The sequence below is a fragment of the Heptranchias perlo genome, chromosome X (assembly GCF_035084215.1).
Source record: "Heptranchias perlo isolate sHepPer1 chromosome X, sHepPer1.hap1, whole genome shotgun sequence".
In the NCBI taxonomy this organism is placed as follows: Eukaryota; Metazoa; Chordata; class Chondrichthyes; order Hexanchiformes; family Hexanchidae; genus Heptranchias; species Heptranchias perlo.
Window position 1 is genome coordinate 7,431,160 of NC_090370.1, and position 18,588 is coordinate 7,449,747.

The following is an 18,588-nucleotide window of genomic DNA, read 5'->3' on the forward strand; positions in this document are numbered from 1 at the left end:
TTCAGGGCAGACTAGTGGAGATGGAAAGCCCAAACAATTAAATCCTGCAATGGGGAGACTTTAGGGTGCTTCTGGGTGAATGACCAAATATGGACCAAATCACCTTCCTCATCCATAATTATCTTGTGATCTTGTGAATAAAGATTAAGAAAAAATAAAAGGACATTAAACGGTCAACGTAATTCTTTGTAACAAATTTTGCAAAGAATATAGACTACAACTCAACACATATCTTCTAAGTCAAGAGAAATAGTCTGAAAAATTAGAAGGATGCTAATTAATCAAAATAATTTGAACTGTTTGCTTTTGAAACCAGTCGGAGATTGTGAGTCTCCATCTTGGTTGTCTCCACGGGTTGTCACAACTGCCTGTGGCCTGTAGATGGCATGGTTTAACTTTAAATGAACAGCAAGTTTTTGTGGCAGTTCACCAATTAATTCTGACTTTTGCATGAAATTTTACATTTCAAGATATACTGCCATTATCCTCCAGAATCCATGAGGAAAATAGTCCTCTATCTAATTAAAAAGAATTTTAAGTTTTTTTTATAACACTTGGCACACAATGGCTGGCTGCCCGATTGAAAGAGTGAAGGATAGAAAGAAATAAAGACTTGTATTTACACAGCGCCTTTCACAACCTCAGGATATCCCAAAGCGCTTTACAGCCAATTAAGTACTTTTGAAATGTAGTCACTGTTGTAATGTAGGCAATGCGACAGCCAATTTGCGCACAGCAAGATCCCACAAACATCAATGTGATAATGGCCAGATAATCTGTTTTTTAGGTGTTGTCTGAGGTATAAATATTATGATGTGGAGATGCCGGTGATGGACTGGGGTTGACAATTGTAAACAATTTTACAACACCAAGTTATAGTCCAGCAATTTTATTTTAAATTCACAAGCTTTCGGAGATTTTCTCCTTCCTCAGGCAAATGTTTGCCTGAGGAAGGAGAAAATCTCCGAAAGCTTGTGAATTTAAAATAAAATTGCTGGACTATAACTTGGTGTTGTAAAATTGTTTACAAGTATAAATATTAGCCAGGCCACCAAAAGAATGCCCCTGTTCTTATTTGAATAGTGCCATGGGATCTTTTACGTCCACCTGAGAGGGCAGACGGGGCCTCAGTTTAACGCCTCACCTGAAAGGCAGTACCTCCGACAGTGCAGCACTCCCTCAGTACCGCACTGAAGTGTCAGCCTGGATTATGTGCTCAAGTTTCATGGAGTGGGGCTTGAACCCACAACCTTCTGACTCAGAGGTGAGAGTGATACCACTAACCAATATTTATCCCTCAACTAAAGCAGATAATCTAGTCGTTATCACATCGCTGTTTGTGAGACCGTGCAAATTGGCTGCCATATTTCCCTACATTACAACAGTGACTGCACTTCAAAAGTACTCCATTGTCTGTAAAGCGCTTTAAGACGTCCTGAGGTCGTGAAAGGGGCTATAGAAATACATTTCTTTCTTTCAGCAGGAGCCTGATTGTGAGGCAAAGGACGACTATTTTTTGACTTTACAATTTTTAAACACATTTTTTTTGATGACATGAGGTATTATTGCAAGGAATAATTGAGCACAGGTCCACTGCAGGCCTTTATACTGGGGAACTTCTTTAAACTTTGGAACGTTCTCAGAAATTTATCATTCAGTTTGAATAAAACCATGCCATCTGAAAGTTGATGGCACAACAACAGTGTCTGGGCAATGCCATTCTGCTTTTAAAAGGAACAAGCCAACTTGATGACCCTGGAATAACCTGAATCAAATAAAATCAACCCTAGGATTCATTATATGCCACATTTCTTGATACTTTTTCTGTATATTTCATTGTATATGCACAACTTGAACCAAAGTGTCCAAATTTCATTGTTCCCATACTTCTTTTGGGGCTCTCTCTCTCTCTCTCTCTCATTCTTAGCTCTGTACTTTCTTTTCTGGCTCTCTTTTTGGTGCTATACTGATGCCTTTTCTTTCCCTGCCTCACGCACACAGAAAGAACAAAAAAAAACAATTTTAAAAAGGTCACAGAGATTCTCAGAAAGTTCCTGTAGCCATTTTGAAAAGTAGGGCAGGAGAAGCAGCATTGCAGAAATTGGCATGACAGTCGGTTCTGGCCTTTCCCTTTGAGCTCTTATCTTCTGGTACAGGAGCAGTGGACAAGGTACGTGAGGTTTCGGGGGGGGGGGGCAGCTGTGTGGAAGGGCAAACTGGCAATTGGAAAGCAAGAGCAGTCAGGCTAGAGATCAAGTTCCTCTTGTGTCTCCTCATAACTAAAACTGCTCATCCCTGCTATCTTCTTACTAAATCTCTTCTGCACCCTCTCCATAGCCTTGGCACCCCAAATGTCCTCTCAGAGCTTTCTGTTGTGAGATAGTAAATAGATATTGTCTGCGAAGGGGAGCGAGTTGAAGTTGAATTGATGGATAAATATTCTAGAGTTTCTCTTGATAGCGTGTGAAGCGATTCTGCAAATCTTATCTCAGAAGATGTAATGGGTGGGAGGGAAATGAAATGGCCTCAAATTTAAAATTCTCATCCTCGTGTTCAAATCCCTCCATGGCCTCGCTCCTCCCTATCTCTGTAACCCCCTCCAGCCCTACAACCCTCTGTTAACTCTGCGCTCTTCCAATTCTGGCCACTTGTGCATCCCCGATTTTAATCGCTCCACCATTGGCAGTCATGCCTTCAGCTGCCTAGGCCCTAAGCTCTGGAATTCCCTCCCTAAACCTCTCTACCTCACTTTCTCCTCCTTTAAGGTGCTCCTTAAAATCTACCTCTTTGACCAAGCTTTTGGTCACCTGTCCTAATATCTCCTTATGTGGCTCGGTTTCAAAGTTTGTCTCAAAAAGCTCCTGTGAAGCATCTTAGGACATTTTACTATGTTAAAGGCACTATATAAATGCAAGCTGTTTTGTTGTAAAGTCCATATTGTGCATTGCCAGTGAATGGAGAGGGGTTGATGGGCCAGATCATCATTCTATATTTTGATGTTCAAGGTTGACAATTTCCCTTTCGGAGTCATTCGAATATCCATTTAAATTTTAGATGAATTTTCTTTTTTTAAACTGGGTCAGGCTAGTTGACAGTGAAACAATTATTTGTTAGAGACAACACCCTGCGCGAACCTGCTGTACCGGTTTGCCTTGCTGAGACAGCTCCAGGGTGATGGGTGGGAACACTGCCTTAGTCACGAATGAAAGAAGACAGGTTGGCACACGGTTGGAATCATAGAATCATAGAAAGGTTACAGCACGGAAGGGGGCCATTTGGCCCATTGAGTCAGTGCCGGCTCTATGCAAGAGCAATCCAGCTAGTCCCACTCCCCCACCCTTTCCCGTAGCCCTGCAAAATTTTTCCTTTCAAGTACTTATCCAGTTCCCTTTTGAAGGCCATGATTGAAGAAGATTGGAGATTGGTGAATTTATGCTAATCTAAATCACAGATTTAAAATTTTCAAATGGAACAATGGACATCGTGCAAATAGTAGATTACCACTAATTGCCATCTCGCATCTAAAAAATTATACTATATACAGGAGAGGTGTGAAACAATAATTCCCATAAATCGAAGTAACTAAGTGTTCTCAATTATTTCATAGAATTTGTAGAATTTCGGAATTAAGGTACAATCCTCTCTCAGAATTGTAATGGCAACCTTGTTAATTACACTGCCAATTTCCATCAGACATCCCAGGCAAAAAAAAAATTAAAAGCAGGAAGAATGATGCACGCTGTTTAAAAATTCTGTACTAATTTATATTTTGTGGTCAATCATTCCATTTAATTGGATTTGGTGATTCAATTTTAGCAAGATTGTGTCAATCACACATAAAAACTGAGCGAAACAAAAATATAGGTCTGCATGAAAGGTCATTGACCTGAAACATTAAATCTTTCTTTCTCCACCGATGCCTCACTTGCTGAGTATTTCCAGCATTGTCTGTTTTTATTTCAGATTTCCAGCATCCGCGGTATTTTGCTTTGAACACAGTAAGGTGCACACGGTTGAGATGTCCCATTGGAGAGCGATGAAGCAGCTCCACACACTTTACCCACAGTCTCCCCGTGTTGTTCTGCACTGAATTCTCCAAATACACTTGGCTTGGGAGCTATTCTGCAAGAAATAATATTTCTTCTGTAGCGGGTCCGCCAGCTGTAACCCCGCCCAAGCAAACAGTCTCAGAAACAGCCGCAGGGTGTGACCGAGATGGGAGCTCAGACAATCCCTCCATCACGATTTAACCCTTTATGTGCCGCAACATGCAGCTACCAACAGGGAAAAAGTGATTTAAAGATCGACAAATCCATAAACTAATTTCTTTACGCACAGAAAGCAAGCGAGCTATTCATACACCAATAAAAGATCACCACCCACACTTAAAGCCGCGGAATGTCCCTCACTAATGGACGATCCGATCTACTATCTCCATTTATAATGATGATGTCCACCGGAATTGGTGGGCTATCAAACAGCTCCTTCACATGGTCACTTGGAGCCGACCAGCTCTACACACAGCTGATGGTCTGAAGGCAGGAGTCTGCTTCCAAGATCCACACATTTTTGCTGACGCCAAGTTGGCCTGTGGCAGTGAAAGCAATAACCAGGTGTTGCTGCCCGGCAAAGGGACAGGTTGGAACCCATGGGAGAGGGGGGCGGGTGGCCCCTCCTCTATATCGGCTGCTCCATTCCCATCCCTGTTATCTGACACCCTGACCAAGCCCAGATCCACACAGCCCATAAAAGCAGCAAAAACCGCCCTCACCTCCACCAGTCCATCAGTTTCCGACTCTCCGCTCACTCAAACAACAGCATCATGCTCAAAACCAAATCCTACACTTCCTCGTCCTTGAGCGGCAGCGGTAACTGGGGCGGCAGCGGGAGATCCTCCGTCTCCAGTATGAGGTCCTTCGGGTCGCGCACCAGCGGCACGAATGTGGTTATACCCCGCGCACTAAGTATGATCCAAAGTCGCAGTCGGACAAGCTCAGCCGGTAGCCGCATGGCTGGTTACGGTGGTTACGGTGGTGGTTACGGTGGTGGTTACGGTGGTGGTTTCGGTGCCGGTGGCCGGTCCAGCAGCGCCGGTTTCAGTAGCGGTCTGTCCTCGGGGATGATCCAGGCATCCACTGCCCTTGACCTGAACACCCCTCTCCCCAAAAATGACACCAGCCTGCAGCAGATCCGGGCGGTTGAGAAGGGCCAGCTCGAGGGGCTCAACAACAGATTTGCCGATTTCATTGACAAGGTAATTTGAAGAGCTCTCTCCAGTCGGTCGTGTTTGTAACCGAGTGTTTTGTGTCTTTGCCCAATGACCTGGTGTGACTCTGGGAATGGCTCTTCTCACTTGCCTCCCAGTTCAGTTCAAAGCTAACTGTACATTCATTTTACACCGTCAGGTTCGTAGGCTGGAAGAGAGAAATAAGCAACTGGATGTCAATCTGAAGTTACTGAACGAACAGGGAACTTACAAATCCAACATCGACAAAATGTTCCAGGCTTACATTGAGAACCTCAAAAGGCAACTGGGAACTCTAGAGCAGGAGAAGCAAAAGTTCGAGTCTGACCTTCTGCAAATGCAAAGTCTAGTTGAGGACTTTAAGGGCAAGTAAGTGTGGTGCTGGTGATATTTTTATCCCATTTGTTCTGATCCTGTATCGTTTCTCACGCTAAACAAAGTCCCAGGTTCACACCTTGACAAGTTGAGCAGGACCGATCAAAATAATCCGCAGGATACTCAATTATAGTAAACTGAAGGAGTGAAAATAACTGTCTGTACTAGTTACAGTTACATTAGTCTGTGCTGAGTCTGCCAGTGTTACTGGAGGTCTGGGGAGTACACGATGGGGCAGGAAAGTACCTGAGTATGGTGCTCTGGGGAGTATACAATGGAGCAGACAAGTACCTGACTGTGCGATGGGGCGGAGAAGTACCTGAGTGTGGAGATCTGGGGAGTACACGATGGAGCAGGAAAGTACCTGAGTGTGGTGCTCTGGGGAGTATACAATGGGGCAGGAAAGTGCCTGAGTGTGGAGATCTGGGGAGTACACGATGGGGCGGAGAAGTACCTGAGTGTGGTGATCTGGGGAGTACACGATGGGGCGGAGAAGTACCTGAGTGTGGAGATCTGGGGAGCACACGATGGGGCGGAGAAGTACCTGAGTGTGGAGGTCTCGGGTGTTGCCTGTTGACTGTGAGCTGTGGTAAGGGCGGAGTCTCCCAGAGCTTTGCTGAGGTCAGTGACATAGATGAGTTGATTTTGGTAACGGAGGGGTTGGTGGGTTTGGTAAACTGGGGGTCTAGTCTGAGCAATCCATTCCTTTTAAGCACCAGCAGGACTTCTGCTTCTAAGAGCAAAGGTTGAACATATTTGGGACGGTGTGTATTTTGTGGAGGGAAATGTATGAAGAATAGTGCATCCGTGGATGAATAGTTGATATTTCAGGAGTGAGGAAATCGTGGCTCGGTGACGGGGAGCATGGACAGTATTTACTCAGTGTAAGGGGTTCAGATCAACAACCCTGAATCGGTTTACCATGGAATCGGGGCAGAAAGATTTATCTCCATGGAATTACCAGTAAAATAATCTGTTTGATTCCAGATACGAAGATGAAATTAACAAGCGCACAGAAATGGAAAATGAGTTTGTCCTGGTGAAGAAGGTGAGCATTATTGTATATCTGTCTGCAGGGCCATTGCAAACGGATCCCTTGGCAGAGCTTTTCAAAGTACTGTGTCCCTCTCCTCTTTAGGATGTCGATGACTCCTACATGAACAAGGTAGAGCTGGAAGCTAAACTGGAAAGTCTCACCGATGAAATCGACTTCCTCAGAACAATCTTTGAAGAGGTAAAAATGTGTCACGATCCAAAAGTTGGCCTTTTGCTATTTAATCCAATCCAGACTGATCCAATCCAGCTCGAATGCTTCCAATCTCGTTTCAATCTTTCTTTCCCCACCGACCTTTAGGAAATCCGTGAGCTGCAGGCACAGATTCAGAACACTGCTGTCAGCGTGGAAGTGGACACCAGCCGCAATCTGAATGTGGACGAGATCGTTTCTCAAGTCAAACTTCAGTACGAATCACTTGCAAGAAACAGCCGTGCAGAAGCTGACCAATGGAAAGCGACCAAGGTGAGCTGTTTCAAACCCCGATCCCCATGTAACACGTGTATTGATAGGTCCGCACCCGGTGGTGAATTGAGAAACCTTTCACTGACCAGTTGCCAATGTTTCATTGCAGATGCAGGAACTGTCCTTGTCATCTGGACAATGTAGTGATGACCTCCGCGGGCTGAAAGCACAGATTACTGAGCTGACCAACAAAATCCGTATTCTCAATGGTGATATCGAAAATCTTAAGCAGCAGGTAGGTAAAGAACTGAAAGCAAACAGGATATTGGCACCAATTGAATAACTGTTGTAAATCCCTCTCTCTCTCTGCGCCCCCCACACCCCCTCATCTCCACACACACAAACACACACACAAATACATCACCCTCCCTCCCTCCCAAAATGGGCAAGAGACGGTTGAAATATCAGCTCAATCTGGTATATTTCTGTCACACTTGGTCTCTCAGTAATGATTACATTTGGACCTCTCGAAGGAAACATTGTGATGTGAATCCAATCCCAATCAGCATGCAATCCTCACCGCACGGCTGTCCCCATTTCATTGACATGGGAGAGAAGCAGAGGGTTCGTCTGCTTTCTGGATGACTCGTTTTGAGCGCTGCTCTGATACTCGAAATGCCGATGAAACTGACCATTAATATTTGTGCCACTCAGCGGATCAAACTGGAGGCTGCAATCGGAGAAGCTGAGGAGCGCGGTGAGATGTCTCTCAAAGACGCGAGGATTAGGATTGCTGATCTGGAAGCTGCCATCACCAAAGCAAAACAAGAGATGGTCAACCAAGTCCGCGAATACCAGGAGCTGATGAATGTCAAGCTGGCTCTGGATATTGAAATTACCACCTACAGGAAACTACTGGAGGGAGAGGAGTCCAGGTAGGACATGGGGCAGTTACAAATTCCAGCCATCACACTGAGTACAGATCAGCGTTTCATATACTGACAGATTACAATCTGTACTTGCATTTTATTTGATCTCTATTAATGGGATGAAGGAATGGCAGGGTAGTCTACAATCACTAACTTTGGTTTAAAGGCTGGTTAGTATCTAACCAGACACTAACATCACAGTCATCCCAGAATGAACACCTGGACGGTGATTAGTTCTTCCTTTTATAGAGCTGGACCAGTAAAGCTCTCCTGATGGCTCAGTGGGTAAAGGCATTGTGGAACTGACCAGATGGTCCACCAGGGCAGCAGTTGGGGTGTACAGTTGTGCTCTGTGCCCCGAGCAAGGGAGGGTAAAAGCAGCCAAGAATCCTGTTCCTGATTGCTATGCAGTGAGTTCTGCGGGAAGGTATTTTTGTTCCTTCCCCATGGTCAAATAGTCTGCTGGCACTTGCTGAGTGTGCTGACACATGAGGAATGGACACTTTGGGTGAGGGGCTGGAGGGTGACTGTGCCCGGCAGAGGTCAATGTTGCTGGGAGGGGGAGAAGATTGGTAAACTAGAGGATAATATGTTTGTGAATATACTGCAAATACCTGTTGTAATGTGAATGTGTTTCCCTTATTAACAGGATAGATTCTGGGATACAAACCATCAGCATCCACCAAATACAAGGGCAGGGTAAGAGAACTAATAATTCATAGTTGGGATAAATGGGGAAAACTGGAAATCTGAAACAAAAATGGAAAATTCTGGAAATACATAGTTAACCGCATGAAAAGTGAAAAGGCAGGTTCTCATTTCAAGTATAGAGCCTTGGGCACAGTGCCTGTGTTCTGATGATTGGTCTGCAGTGCCCCCCGAATACTTCAGAGGCTGACGGACCTGCTGTGTATTTCCAGCACTTTCTGTTCTCATTTTAATAATTCATAATTGTTATCAATGTCGCTGTGTTTAATGATGAGATTAACAGCTTTTTAATGTCAGGGCAAGAAGCAATTACTTCTAATAAAACTGAACTTCCCTTCCTGGCCCCCATGCTAGCTGATATTATTAATGGTTCCCTCTCCTCTGGTACTGTCCCCCTCCATTTCATATCAGCTATCATCACCCTCCTCCTCAAAAAACCCACCCTTGACCCTCTGTCCTTGCAAACTACCGCCCCATCTCCAACCTCCCTTTCCTCACCAAAGTCCTTGAACGTGCTGTCGCCTGCAAAATCTGTGCCCATCTTTCCCGCAACTCCATGTTTGGACCTCTTCCATCAGATTTCTGCCCCTGCCACAGTACTGAAACGGCCCTAATCAAAGTCACAAATGACATCCTACGTGATTTATCATGGTAAATTCCTCCTCCTTCTTGACCTGTCTTCAGCCTTTGACACAGTTGACCACACCATCCTCCTCCAACACCTCTTCTCCTTTGGTTAGCTGAATGGGACTGCCCTCTCCTGGTTCCATTCCTATCCGTCCAGTCATGGCCAGAGAATTTCCTGCACCATTAGCTCTGGAGTCTCCCAAGGATCTATCCTTGGACCCCTCCTATTTCTATCTACCTGCTGCTCCTCAGCGACATCATCCGAAAACGCAACGTCAGATTCCACATGTACACTGATGACACCCTCCTCCACCTCATGCCTTTTTTATCTCTAGACTCCACTATTCCAATGCTCTCTTGGCCGGCCTCCCGCCTTCCACCCTCAATAAACTTCAGCTCATCCAATACTCTGCTGCACATATCCTAACTCGCATCAAGTCACGTTCACCCATCACCCCTGTGCTCGATAACTTACGTTGACTCCTGGTTTGGCAACAACTCGAATATAAATTTATCATCCTTGTGTTCAAATCAATCAATGGCATCGCCCTCCCTATCTCTGTAACCTCCTGCAGCATTACAATTTTTAAAAATTCATTCATGGGATGTGGGCGTCGCTGGCAAGGCCAGCATTTATTGCCCATCCCTAATTGCCCTTGAGAAGGTGGTGGTGAGCCGCCTTCTTGAACTGCTGCAGTCATAGAGTCATTGAGTTATACAGCACGGATAGATGCCCTTCGGCCCATCGTGTCCGCGCCGGCCATCAAGCCCTGTCTTCTCTCATCCCATATTCCAGCATTTGGTCCGTAGCCTTGTATGCTATGGCATTTCAAGTGCTCATCCAAATGCTTCTTGAATGTTGTGAGGGTTCCTGCCTCCACAACCCTTTCAGGCAGTGAGTTCCAGACTCCAACCACCCTCTGGGTGAAAATGTTCTTTCTCAAATCCCCTCTAAACCTCTCGCCTTTTACCTTGAATCTATGTCCCCTTGTTATAGAACCCTCAACGAAGGGAAAAAGCTCCTTAGTATCCATCCTATCTGTGCCCCTCATAATTTTGTACACCTCAATCATGTCCCCCCTCAGCCTCCTCTGCTCCAAGGAAAACAAACCCAATCTTCCCAGTCTCTCTTCATAGCTGAAGCGCTCCAGCCCTGGTAACATCCTGGTGAATCTCCTCTGCACCCTCTCCAAAGCGATCACATCCTTCCTGTAGTGTGGCGACCAGAACTGCACACAGTACTCCAGCTGTGGCCTAACCAGTGTTTTATACAGCTCCATCATAACCTCCTTGCTCTTATATTCTATGCCTCGGCTAATAAAGGCAAGTATCCCATATGCCTTCTTTACCACCTTATTCCGCCGCCTTCAGGGATCTGTGAACTTGCACACCAAGATCCCTCTGACCCTCTGTCTTGCCTAGGGTCCTCCCATTCATTGTGTATTCCCTTGCCTTGTTAGTCCCTCCAAAGTGTATCACCTCGCACTTTTCCGGGTTAAATTCCATTTGCCACTGTTCCGCCCATCTGACCAACCCATCTATATCGTCCTGCAGACTGAGGCTATCCTCCTCGCTATTTACCACCCTACCAATTTTTGTATCATCAGCGAACTTACTGATCATACCTTTTACATTCATATCCAAGTCATTAATGTAGACCACAAACAGCAAGGGACCCAGCACCGATCCCTGTGGTACCCCACTGGCCACAGGCTTCCAGTCACAAAAACAACCTTCGACCATCACCCTCTGCCTTCTGCCACTAAGCCAGTTTTGTATCCAAAGTGCCAAGGAACCCTGGATTCCACGGGCTCGTACCTTCTTGACCAGTCTCCTGTGGGGGACTTCATCGAAGGCCTTACTGAAATCCATGTATACCACATCCACTGCGTTACCTTCATCCACACGCCTAGTCACCCCCTCAAAAAATTCAATCAAATTAGTCAGACATGATCTCCCCTTGACAAAGCCATGTTGACTATCCCTGATTAATCCTTGCTTCTCCAAGTGGAGACTAATTTTGTCCTTCAGAATTTTTTCAAATAATTTTCCTACCACTGATGTTAGGCTCACTGGCCTGTAGTTCCCCGGTTTTTCCCTACTCCCCTTCTTGAATAATGGTACTACATCAGCGGTTCTCCAGTCCTCTGGCACATCCCCTGTGGCCAGAGAGGTTCTGAATATATGTGTTAGAGCCCCCGCAATCTCCTCCATGTGGTGAAGGTACTCCAACAGTGCTGTGAGGGAGAGAGTTCCAGGATTTTGACCCAGCGACGGTGAAGGAACAGTGATATATTTCCAAGTCAGGATGGTGTGTGACTTGGAGGGGAACATGCAGGTGGTGTTGTTCCCATGCGCCTGCTGCCCTTGTCCTTCTAGATGATAGAGGTAGCGGGTTTGGGAGGTACTGTTGAAGAAGCCTTGGCAAGCTGCTGCAGTGCATCCTGTGGATGGTACACACTGCAGCAATGTGGCGCCGGTGGTGAAGGGAGTGAATGTTTAGGGTGGTGGATGGGGTGCCAATCAAGTGAGCTGCTTTGTCCTGGATGGCGTCGAGCTTCTTGAGTGTTGTTGGAGCTGCACTCATCCAGGCAAGTGGAGAGTATTCCATCACACTCCTGACTTGTGCCTTGTAAATGGGGGAAAGGCTTTGGGGAGTCAGGAGCTGAGTCACTTGCCACAGAATAACCAGCCTCTGACCTGCTCTTGTAGCCACAGTATTTATGTGGCTGGTCCAGTTAAGTTTCTGGTCAATGGTGACCTCCAAGATGTTGATGGTAGGGGTTTCGGCGATGGTAATGCCATTGAATGTAAAGGGGGCATTTGAATGTCAAAGCTCTGAGATCGCTGCACTCCTCCAATTCTGGCCTCTTACGCATCCCCGATTTCCATCGCCAGTGGCGGCCGCGGTCAGCTGCCTAGGCCCTAAGTTCTGGAATTCCCTCCCTAAACCTATCCGCCTCTCCACCTCCTTTAAGACGCTCCTTAAAACCTACCTTTTTGAGCAAACTTTGGGTGTCCTGTCCTAATTTCTCCTTATGCGGCTCGGTGTCAAATTTTGTTTGATGATCACTCCTTGCCTTGGGCTGTTTTACTACATTAAAGGCGCTATATAATTGCAAGTTGTTGTACTTGTACTTTTAATTGATTTTAAGGGTGTTTTTCCCCCTTTACAGGTAATTTTCAGGATTTTAGTTCAATGAGTGGTGGAATAACTGGATATGTCCAAAGCAGCGGGCATGGCATGGAAACCTCTAATGTTTCAGGAGGCAAATCTGGTTTCAGTAGTGGCGGAGGTGTCAGCAAAACCTTGATTGTGAAATCAGTGGAGCATACCAGTGGTGGATATACAAGTACATCTTGAATCAATGAGGGATAAACTCGTGCCAGCAATGTCTCTTACTGGCCCACATTTTCAGAGGCTGTATTTCCTCTACCTGCTGATTTTAATGCAGTGGTTAACAGGTTTGGATTAACTTCATGTCTGCTATTTGGAACACCATCATTAACCTGTTCATTTTAAATAGTTAAACGACATGAAATTAACATCAATAGCTTAACCAGTGCACTAAAAACATCGCACAGAGAAAATTAAACCTAGTAAAGGCCTATAGTTTGGGTTTGTGGGAAAACCGGTCAAGAAACTCACACTTTATTTGTTGGCCCCTTTAAAATGGGAAATAAACCAAAGTTTTCGGTGCTGATGTCTGTTTCATGATTCTCTATCATTTTGTACTGGGGATTTATCTTTTATGACACTCCTGTTATACTGAATAAACTTCTAATCTACAAACCTGGACTGCTTTTTGCTTAAGCACAATATTAAGTTAGTGAAAAGAACAAGTTTCATACAGAGTGAATTTAAGAATTTTTAAATATTTAGCATTAAGGTTGATGCAATGTTATGAAATGTAGAAAGATTACTTTGTGTATTCCATATAAAAAACACACCAGACCATTACTGCAATCAATCAGAGCATGGATCGAGATACAGTAAAGTCTAATAGCAATCTGAGCTCCACCTTCTCCTCCACCAATGATGTTACTTTTTCCATCATCTGAGAATACCAACACTGGACATGAGATTTTTTTGAATTTCCAGAACATTCTCCTTTCCCAATGGTCACAATCCAGCTTGTGTATCAAATAAGCAGCCCACCTCATAGAATCAGAGAATGATACGGCACAGAAGGAGGCCATTCAGCCCATTGTGCCTGTGCCGGCTCTTTAAAGAGCTATCCAATTAGTCCCACTTCTCTGCTCTTTCTCCGCAGCCCTGTAATTTTTTCCCCTTCAAGTATTTATCCAAGTCCCTTTTGAAAGTTATTATTGAATCTGCTTCCACCACCCTTTCAGGCAGTGCATTCCAGATCATAACAACTCGCGGTGTAAAAAAACATGTCCTCATGTCGCCTCTGCTTCTTTTGCCAGTCACCTTAAATCTGTGTCCTCTGGTTACCAACCCTTCTGCCACTGGAAACAGTTTCTCCTTATTTGCTCTATCAAAACCATTCATGATTTTGAACACCTCTATCAAATATCTATGGGCTAGTGTAAGATGCATTAGGTTAGAACACTGGCCCTGGGGCCTGTCTTCAAATCCAGTCCAGACTGATCGAGGAAACTATCCTTTATCTACTAGCTGTAAGTGTCCTACATAAAATGGGTTTGTGCCGTCTCTACCCTGTTCCAAATAAGTATAGGCCGACAGTACAAAACGGTCCCTAATCATAGAATGGTTACAGCACAGAAGGAGGCCATTCGGCCCATCGAGCCCGTGGCAGTTCTTTGTAAGAACAATCCAGTTAGTCCCCTTCTCTTACCCCATAGTCCTGTAAACTTTTTCCCTTCAAGTATTTATCCAATTCCTTTGCAGCAATAAACACTAAGTAAGCAGCCTCACTCAGTGAGGCCACAGGATAGCTTGTGTGAAATATCATACCGATGCAGTAATGCCATAGGGACTGAGGCACATTCTTGGGGCAGAGAAAAGGAGCTCTACTCTGTATCAAGCCATGCTTCCAAAACTGACCTGGGCATGTTTGATATCGACTGGGTAACCAAAATGGAAAGTGTTACATTCCCCAGCACTAACATTTGTTTAGATTAACTTACAGTATAACTCAGGGAATCCATAAGGAATGGGCCACACAATGGCAAATGGCATTTAACTTAGATAAATGTCATGTCATGCATGTTGGTATGACCAACACAGAATACATTTATCATTTACAGGGAACAACACTGAAAGAGATAAAATGATCGAGGTGTTATTGTGCACAGATCACTGAAGGTTCATGACCAATGTAGAGAAGTTGTAGCTAAAGTTAACAGGGTGTTGGGGTTTTATTAATAGAACCATTCAGTATAAATCAAAGGACACCATTCTGTCATTATACAGGTCACTTGTACTGTGCCCAGTTTTGGTTCCCCCACATGGTGGGTGATGAATGGTCTTGGAAAAGGTTCAGAGGAGAGCTACAAGAATGGTTCCTATCTTCAACAATCATAGTCACTCATTGGGGTTAAAGAGCTGGGTCAATTTATGTGAAAAGAGCGTAGGCTTAAAGGTGACCTGATAGAGGTCTATAAAATAATTAAAGGCTGGATAGCGTCCCTATCAATAGATTATTCCAATTAAACAGATTGGGGAGGACCAGGGGACAGGAATTTAAACTATATAAGAGTGGGAATAGACTGATAGATTGGATGTTAGGCGGTTCTTCTTTTCCCAGAGAGTAGTGAGTCTCTGGAACACATTGCTGGCTCTCTGCTTTCAATGGGAAGCTGGACAGGTTCTTGACTGGGGCAGAGGTCGAATCGTATGGAAGGTAAATGGCTTGATAGATAACACTTGGTCCATGTAATTTCCTGGTTTGGTTTAGATTGCCTGAGGGGGTCAGAGAAGAATTTTGCAGAGCAGTTTTTCCCTTATTAGCCCTGGGTTTTCACCTCTCCCAGAAGATTACATGCCTGCAGAGGGGGTGGGAAGTTGTGGGCTTGGGGGGGTTGGTGTGGGGAGGGTTTTTAGGAAGTGTCTGGTCATGATGCTCCAGCCGTCATGAGTGTGGGACAGGCTTGATGGACCAGCTGGTCATTTCCAGCCTGTTATTTTCATATGTAAGGAATCTTACAACACCAGGTTATAGTCCAACTGTTTTATTTGAAAATCACAAGCTTTCGGAGGCTTTCTCCTTCGTCAGGTGAGTGTGGGATTGCATGGAAGCCTCCGAAAGCTTGTGATTTTCAAATAAAACAGTTGGACTATAACCTGGTGTTGTAAGATTCCTTACATTTGTCAACCCCAGTCCATCACCGGCATCTCCACATCATGTTATTTTCATATGTTTGTATGCAGGGTAAGACGTCATAATCTCTGATGTTGGAATCACACAAAGAGTAATCAATAACTGGAATGGTCTTTTTGGTTCGGAAATGGAATCAAAAACTTTGTCCTTGTTCAAGAGGCAATTGTATGGTCTGGAGGGTCATAAACTTCTATGGAAGGTAGATTTAGATGGGCTCAATGGCCCCCCTGCAATGTTCCAGAACTAGCTGTGCCTCTAGCCAAACTGTTCCAGTACAGCTACAACACTGGCATCTACCCGACAATGCGGAAAATTGCCCAGGTATGTCCTATCCACAAAAAGCAGGACAATTCCAATCCGGCCAATTACCGCCCCATCCGTCCACTCTCAATCATCAGCAAAGTGATGGAAGGTGTCGACAACAGTGCTATCAAGCGGCACTTATTCACCAATAACCTGCTCACTGATATTCAGTTTGGGTTCCACCTGGACCACTCAGCTCCAGACCTCATTACAGCCTTGGTCCAAACATGGACAAAAGATCTGAATTACAGAGGTGAGCTGAGAGTGACTGCCCTTGACATCAAGGCAGCATTTGACTGAGTGTGGCACCAAGGAGCCCGAGTAAAATTGAAGTAAAAGGGAATCAGGGGGAAAACTCTCCAGTGGCTGGAGTCATACCGAGCACAAAGGAAGATATTAGTGGTTGTTGGAGGCCAATCATCTCAGCCTCAGGACATTGCTGCAGGAGTTCCTCAGGGCAGTGACCTAGGCCCAACCATCTTCAGTTGCTTCATCAATTACCTTCCCTCCATCATTAGGTCAGAAATGGGGATGCAGCAAGACCTGGACAACATCCAGGCTTGGGCCGATAAGTGGCAAGTAACATTTGGGCCAGACAAGCGGCAGGGATGGGCAACAAATGCTGGCCTTGCCAGCGACACCCACATCCCATGAACGAGAAAAACAAACCTACATTTGTGATTTTAGTGATACCAGTTTTTCAGGGACTATTTTCACCCTTTGTGAGATGCACTATGTGATCCCAGATCAGTCTGGGCATTTCAAATTTCCTGTAAGAATAAACTAAGAAAACCACTGAGAGTGAAATAGGAAAAATCAACATGAAAATACCCGTTAAAAATCCACTAACACAACAAATTGGTCCACAAGCTGCATTTGATTCCATCGGCCCAAATACCCAAGATCACAAACAACCAGATTGCATGGAATAGGAATATTCCTCCTCGGAATTGGCCACGTATATATGGATTCTCTTTTCCCTTTAAATCATTCTTATTTAAACTATCTGTTCCCCACACTTCAGCAATCTTAAAGTTACCACTGGGTGAACAGGACGCACCAGGGATCCTGGTGTGCTTCCACACTATACCAGCTGGTGGAGCTCTTGGGACATAGCAGACTGGGCATTTTATTGCTCTGGTGTTCGGCCAAGCGGTCGATTCGTTCAATCTGCTGTCACACTCTGCTGCTATCTATTCTGTGAACCTGAAAGAGCAAAAGCGAGTTTAATCCTCAGCTGATTGTGGCGAGGGAACTCTGCTACAAACGACAACTTGCAGTTATATTGCGCTTTTAACGTGGTAAAACATCCCAAGGCGCTTCACAGGAGGGCAGTCAGATAAAAATTGACACCGAGCCACAGAAGGAGACATTAGGACAGGTGAAGAGGTAGGTTTTAAGGAGGGTTTTAAAATAGGAGAGAGAGGTAGAGAGGTTTAGGGTGGGAATTCCAGAGCTTAGGGCCTAGGCAGCTGAAGATATCACTGCCAATGATGGGGCGAAGGAAGTGGGGAGATGTACAAGAGGCCAGAATTGGAGGAGCGCAGAGATCTCGAAGGGTTGTAGGGCTGGAGGAGTTTACAGTGATAAGGAGGGGCGAGGCCATGGAGGGATTTGAATACGAGGATGAGAGCTTTAAAATCGAGGTGTTCAGGGACTGGGAGCCAATGTAGGTCAGCGGGTACAGGGGTGATGGGCGAACGGGGTTTGGTGCAAGTTATGATACGGGCAGCAGAGTTTTGGATGAGCTCAACTTTATGGAGAGTGGAAGATGTGAGGCCGGCCAGGAAAGCATTGGGTTTTAGCAGCAGATGAGGCAGGGGCGGAGACAGGTGATAGCACAGAGGTGCAAGTAGGTGCTCTTTGTGATGGAGAGGATACGGGGTCGGAAGCTCACCTCAGGACCAATTATGACGCCCGGGTTGTGAACAGAAACATCAACTCTCACACGAGACTGACCATTCAATTGTGACAGAGGAGTGAAATCCCACCAACAATGGAACCACGATTTCAATCACACCTGACGGTTCTCCTCTATTCCCCAGTGCTCAAGGAGTATTTTAACCCTTTCTTCCCAGATGAGTCAATGCTTCCTGGCCTAATAAACATTTCTCCCACTTTGGACTGTTCTAAAATAAGCCCGTTGCAATATTCTTTCCTGATTGACCAGAGACTGTTTATGATTAACTCTTACACTTGAATTTCCGACTGGTCTGGAAAAGCTTTCGAAGATTGTTTTGATCCCAGACTGGGAAGGTTTCTTGGTTTTGCCTCTTTTGACAGTAAAATGGTAGGTACAGCAAAGGAGGAGGCCATTCAGCCCATCGTGCCTGTGCCGGCTGGTTGAAAGAGCTATCCAATTAGTCCCATTCCCCTGCTCTTTCTCCATAGCCCTGTACATTTTTCCCTTCAAGTATTTATCCAATTCCCATTTGAAAGTTACAATTGAATCTGCTTCCACCACCCTTTCAGGGAGTGAATTCCAGATCATTACAACTCCTGCATAAAACATTGTTTCCTCGTGTTGCCCTTGGCTCTTTTGCGGAACACATTAAAAATGTGTCCTCTGGTCACCGATCCCTCTGCCACTGGAAATAGTTTCTCCTTATTTACAAAGGAAGATGGTAGTGGTTG

General features: G+C 45.1%; 1 protein-coding gene across 1 annotated transcript; it reads left to right on the plus strand.

Annotated features, from left to right (window-relative positions):
• The first annotated feature begins 4,716 nt into the window (after nucleotides 1-4,716).
• Nucleotides 4,717-13,136, plus strand: LOC137307236 (keratin, type II cytoskeletal 8-like). Its single transcript, XM_067976663.1, has 9 exons — nucleotides 4,717-5,254; nucleotides 5,406-5,614; nucleotides 6,608-6,668; nucleotides 6,759-6,854; nucleotides 6,975-7,139; nucleotides 7,249-7,374; nucleotides 7,794-8,014; nucleotides 8,658-8,707; nucleotides 12,520-13,136. The coding sequence occupies exons 1-9, from the start codon at nucleotides 4,823-4,825 to the stop codon at nucleotides 12,705-12,707; spliced, it is 1,548 nt and encodes a 515-aa protein (XP_067832764.1). The 5' UTR covers nucleotides 4,717-4,822; the 3' UTR covers nucleotides 12,708-13,136.
• Nucleotides 13,137-18,588: the final 5,452 nt, after the last annotated feature.

What these genes read in the sequence shown, in the direction of transcription:
- LOC137307236 (XM_067976663.1), top strand. Translation starts at nt 4,823, where the DNA reads ATGCTCAAAACCAAATCCTACACTTCCTCGTCCTTGAGCGGCAGCGGT. An exon ending in GTTGAGGACTTTAAGGGCAA is followed by an intron (nt 5,615 to 6,607) that starts GTAAGTGTGGTG and finishes GTTTGATTCCAG; the next exon opens with ATACGAAGATGAAATTAACA. An exon ending in TCAGAACAATCTTTGAAGAG is followed by an intron (nt 6,855 to 6,974) that starts GTAAAAATGTGT and finishes ACCGACCTTTAG; the next exon opens with GAAATCCGTGAGCTGCAGGC.